A 5,228-nucleotide genomic window follows, 5' to 3' on the forward strand; every position below is an offset into this window, starting at 1 on the left:
TTTTTTTACATGCAGGGAGAAAACTACTTACAAAGACAAACATGATGTCATATATTTATAAGTCGATTTACCTACAACAGTGTTCATCTAAACCTTAATTCTCTTATTGACTCAGACTCTGAGTCTCGTATATTCATCACAAACCTTCTCACAGCCGACTCTGTGTTTTCATGAGATGTGCATACTGTGCCTCTTTCTGACTCCTCAGTAACCTCAGATTTTAAGTGGTGCTCTCACTCATCCATCCATGTCTGCTCCTGTAATTATCATCCGTGCACTTGATTCCCATCTATACACAATCATACATGATCGTCTTTAGTTATACTAAATTGCCTTTTTTCAGCAATCCTTCACCCGCCATGTCTGTCATCATCAAACCTCAAGTTGTTTTGTGTTATTTTTTTGTCTGTTGTTGTACTTTTGTTGTCGTAATGATCTGTTGTGATGTATGTTGGAGTGTAAGTCATCACGGTGCTATTATGTAGCTCCCTGCAGAGTACATTTCTTTGTAAAAGGGAACTGGGGCAGTGCATTTTTTATATATATATATATTGTGAAGCCATGTTTTTTATATATTTTTTTTCAACATAACAGAAAACTGTGGTACGTGATTCCCTCGAGGTCTTTCTGTGCATAGCTGTGTGGAGGAGCGACTGACATATTTCAATAAAAGTACACAATGTACATTTAAATTAATATGATAGGATTTTAGTGTTATTGAATTCATTCGTTAAGCAAAGAGGAAGCAGACGGACACTTCAGCAGAAGAGAAACCCCCCTGAGGTGCGATGATGACGGGTTGTTCCAGATGTTTCTTGAAGATCACATACAGGATAATAATGGTGCTTCATCTTTTTGGTCCAGACTGAAATATCTCACCAGCGATTGCACAGATTCCCATGAAGGTTCACACAGAAACTACAGACCTTATTTAAAGATGGACGCCACGTCACCTCTTCCTCCAACTATCCAGACGGGAAGCCAAAATATCTTAAGGTATAATGGTGCCATATTATTAATGTATGTGAGGAGGATGGTTTTAAATTCTAAATGTAACAGGAAGCCAGTGTAGTGAAGCTCATACAGGAGACATGTGGTCTCTGTTCCTGGTTCTCTTCAGGACACGTGCTGCAGCATTTAGGACAAGCTGCAGAGTCTTTAACGACTTACTGCTGGAACCTGATAATAAGGAATTACAATAATCAAGTCTGGATGGAACAAAGGCCTGGACTCGTTCTTCTGCATCTTTTTGAGAAAGGACATGTCTGATGATCGAGATGTGACACAAGTGGAAGAGGGCGGTCCTAGAAATGTGTTTTAAGAGAGAATCAAAAGACAAAACTTGAATGGATTCTTTTATTGAACAACAAAAACAAGAATGTTGAATAAAATAACTGATTCCCTATGATCCCGTCCACCCAAAAAAGTCCCATTCTAAATGTAAAATGAATTAGTCAAGCTTCTCAAGCCTCTGGTCTGAGCGTTTGGCTGCGATGGAGGAATGCACAGTGCAGGGTTGAAATTCAACTGAATTTGCATTAAATCGGGTTGTTTAACCAAGATCATGCTGCGAGATCTAGAATTACTAACGTTAGCCACTTGCCAGCGAGACAGTTCTGTTCCTGTGGACCATAAATCCAGTCACCTGTCTGCGTTGTCAATCGATAATGGATACAAGAGGACTTCGGACTTTCATTTGATCATGTCGGGTTGAGAGAAAAACACAAATCCATTAATTCTGTCAATTTGGTTTACAATAGCTATATCCTTTGCAAAGAAACGCAGCGTGTGCTGCATTCCATACATCTTTAAAATAGAGTTTATTATAACGATTTTACTGCTCAGGCTTTTATTTGTGGTTAGAATTTTTATTTTTGATATGTCGCTCAACTCGCCTTTTTTTGATGGACCCCCCACAGCCGTGTGTAATCGAGGCGATGGTGCACCGTACATACATCCTACTCTCACTGCTGTTAAAAGTTAGCCAACTGTATACAGATGAACTTGGTATTAAAATGAACATGGCTTCAGTGTAACACGTAATCTACATGCTAGGTAATGACAAAGACGTTCAACAACAACACAAAATCATCGGTTTACTTTTCTGGCAGACAATGTTCCCAACTGAAGAAAGTTACCGTAAATGTTCCCCCCCTTTGCAACACTAATCAGGATCAATACAGGTTCTAAAACATCACACAACCTGATTTCTACATTGATTTAGAAAACAACAGCAACATTAGTTCTTGCAAACACATTCATGTCAGTGTAATTATAGATTTCTGTCTTTACAAAGTGAGAACTTAATATGTGTGATGTTGTGCCATAGTGGTTAGGAATGATACCATAAGCTGGTGTGCCTTTAGGCGTTCAATAAATTTGGTTATCAAAATAAAATATAAAACATTAATATTCGAAATATTAATATTAAATCATAACTTTAGTTTGTTTAAGTTCTCGCGGGGCACCACTTTCATAGAAGGGAAAAGATAGCCAATTTATTGATTAAGATCAGTCTCATTCAGATCTAGTTCAATTAGAAATCTTAATATTTACTATTAAAGATTATATAATGAACATATTAATATGAATATAATAAAGTATAAAAACACCAATTACTAAACAAAATACTGACTAACAAAGATGCGTGTGTGTGTGTGTGTGTGTGTGTGTGATAGTTAACACAGAGAGTCACACCTAGATGGTTTCTAAGATAGCAACCCCCCCCCCCCTCCTTCTGGTCGGGGGACGTAGTTAAGTAGGTGAAGAGATATGCGGTGTCTGTGAAGATGCAAATCAGAACAATGGCCGAGTCTGAGTAGATCCTAGCTTACATTAACTTTGATTTAACTTGTAACTACAATAACACCACATATATCAAACTTATAAACACCACACAGATCGAATAAACAGTCTTGCTTAGCCTAAGTATAATAATTAAGCCCAGTATGTTACCAGTCCTTGAACAGGGAGAAAGTTGCTGTGCGGTTCGCCGTTCGTCCTGGCTTTGAAGTCTCTGGTTCGTGTGGTCTCTGCTTCCGGTTCTGTTGAGCAGTGCAGTTCTCGCTTGTTACCTGCAGGATATCGAATCGCTGCTGGGAGCTGGTAGAGCTTGAAGGGCGAGGAGATTTCCTTGAGAAGATGAGCTGGAAGCTCGACCTTTGCCCTCCGGTCGTTGGATGGGAGAGGAGATGTGCTGGAGCAGCCCGGCCCTCTCCTAGGCGGTGCAGGAGAGGAGAGGCTGGAAGGCCTGCTGTTCCTGAAGAGTTGAGGAGGAGAAAGCTGGAGCAGCCTTCCGCCCTCAGTGGGAAGTGAGAAAAGAGAGAGAGCTGGAAGCTGTCCTGCTCTTAAATAGGCCCTGTGACCCCCAGGCCATGTGACCAGAGTGACCAATTGGAGTTGACCCCGGGTGGCTCTTCGCACCTCTATGTGAGAAGATGTTGAACAAAGGGACATGCAGCACTCTGGGAGCCGGAGTTTCTTGGCCTTCCCAGAACAAAGAAAACACGTTGCACTCTGGGAGATGCGTTCGCTCCAGCACATGTGGCTTTCTCAAGACAAAGAACATGTGCTTTCAGGTTTGGTCCACACATTTCAGCTGAAAAGGAAACCTGTGGTTCGCACAAAAACATTGCCTAACATCGATAAAGGAAGGTCAGTGTTTGATTGACAGCTGATCTCTGTGGGGAGCAGAAACGTCACCACGACGAACTTTGATCAACAAACATGGAGACAAAAGAAGTTAAAGATTTACACACAGAATCTAAATCACTGCTTTTAATGATTCAAGTCTATTTGAGTTTACAGAACTCAGCTGTGGATCCAGATTCAAAAACCCAAACTCCAGCACAGAGAGTCTGAGTGAACGTGGTCTGGACTCTGTGGAGGAGAGTCATGGTGTCAGAGACGCTGTAAAGGGACAGAACACCTGCACTGTGATCTAGGTACACTCCTACTCTGGAGGACAGAGGACCTGACAGTGGAGTCTTGATCCTGTTGTAATTAAAGTTATAACTGTTTCCATTACAAAATAATGACCAAGATTTATCATTGAATCCAAATACACATTCATCTGACGCTCCTGCTCTGCTGATATTCTTGTATGTGACTGCTACAGCAACTGCTCCTCTCCCCACCACCTTCACCTCCACCTCCCAGTAACAACGTCCAGTCAGACTCTCTCTACTCAGGACCTGAGGCCAATTAATGAATCTGTCTGGGTGCTTAGAATAAGACTGTACTGTACTCATATATGTTACTTTTCTGTTTCCCTCAGATAATAACATACGTCTGTGTGCTGTGTTTGGATCCAGTGTGATTTCCTGTGAATACTTTAAGAAGTCAGCTCTGGTCTTGGGCTCTGGTTGTGGCAGTAAAACATCCACTTGAGACACAATCTGTAAAATCTTTGTCTCTGTCTCACTCAGAATGTCCTGCAGTTGACCTCTGACCTGTGACACAGCTGCTGTCACGTCCTCAAAGTTCCTCAGAGGACGGATCCTGATGCTGGATGAGTGTGTAGATTCACTGAGTGGTGACATTGAGGGGTAGTTGTGTAGAAACTGGTTGTGATCCTCTGTGTCTGAGAGCTGCTTCAGTTCATGGTCTTTCCTCTTCAGCTCAGTGATCTCCTGCTCCAGTCTCTCCTGAAGCTCTCTGACTCGACTCACTTCCGTTTGCTGCTGGGATCTGATCTGCTGCTTCACATCAGAGCTTCTTTTCTCCAGCAAACAGATCAGCTCAGTGTAGATCTTCTCACTGTCCTCCACTGCTTTATCAGCAGAGCCATTGACGGCCTTCTCCTCCTGTTGAAGCAGCTTCACATCTTTCTCTGTGTCCTGGACTCTCTGCTGGATTGTTTGTCTCCTCAGCCCGAGCTCTCTCTGCCTCTCAGTCCTTTCTGCTGCAGCTGTAACTGTGTCGTGGTCTTTATGTTCCTCCACAGAGCAGAGATAACAGATACACTGCTCATCAGTGCGGCAGAACATCTTCATCACCTCGTCGTGACGAGAGCAGATGTTCTCCTGGAGCTTCTCCGAGGGTTCCACCAGCTTGTGCTTCTTCAATGGAGGTGAGTGAAGATGAGGCTGGAGGTGTTTTTCACAATAAGAGGCCAAACAATTCAAACAGGAGTTGAGAGATTTCCGTTTTCTCCCAGTGCAGACATCACAGGCCCCATCTTCAGGTCCAGCATAGCAGTGATCAGCAGGAGCAGCTTGGGGTCCAGT

At 42.6% G+C, this 5,228-nt stretch overlaps 1 protein-coding gene across 1 annotated transcript; it reads right to left on the reverse strand.

Moving 5' to 3' along the window:
- Positions 1 to 4,091: 4,091 nt before the first annotated feature.
- LOC133026203 (tripartite motif-containing protein 16-like) lies at positions 4,092 to 4,928 on the reverse strand (the record flags this gene model as incomplete). The annotated part of the gene is made up of 1 exon (XM_061093074.1): positions 4,092 to 4,928. A coding segment is annotated over one exon (837 nt), but the record flags the coding sequence as incomplete, so codon positions are not given.
- Positions 4,929 to 5,228: the final 300 nt, after the last annotated feature.

Source organism: Limanda limanda, chromosome 2, assembly GCF_963576545.1.
Source record: "Limanda limanda chromosome 2, fLimLim1.1, whole genome shotgun sequence".
Classification (NCBI taxonomy): domain Eukaryota; kingdom Metazoa; phylum Chordata; class Actinopteri; order Pleuronectiformes; family Pleuronectidae; genus Limanda; species Limanda limanda.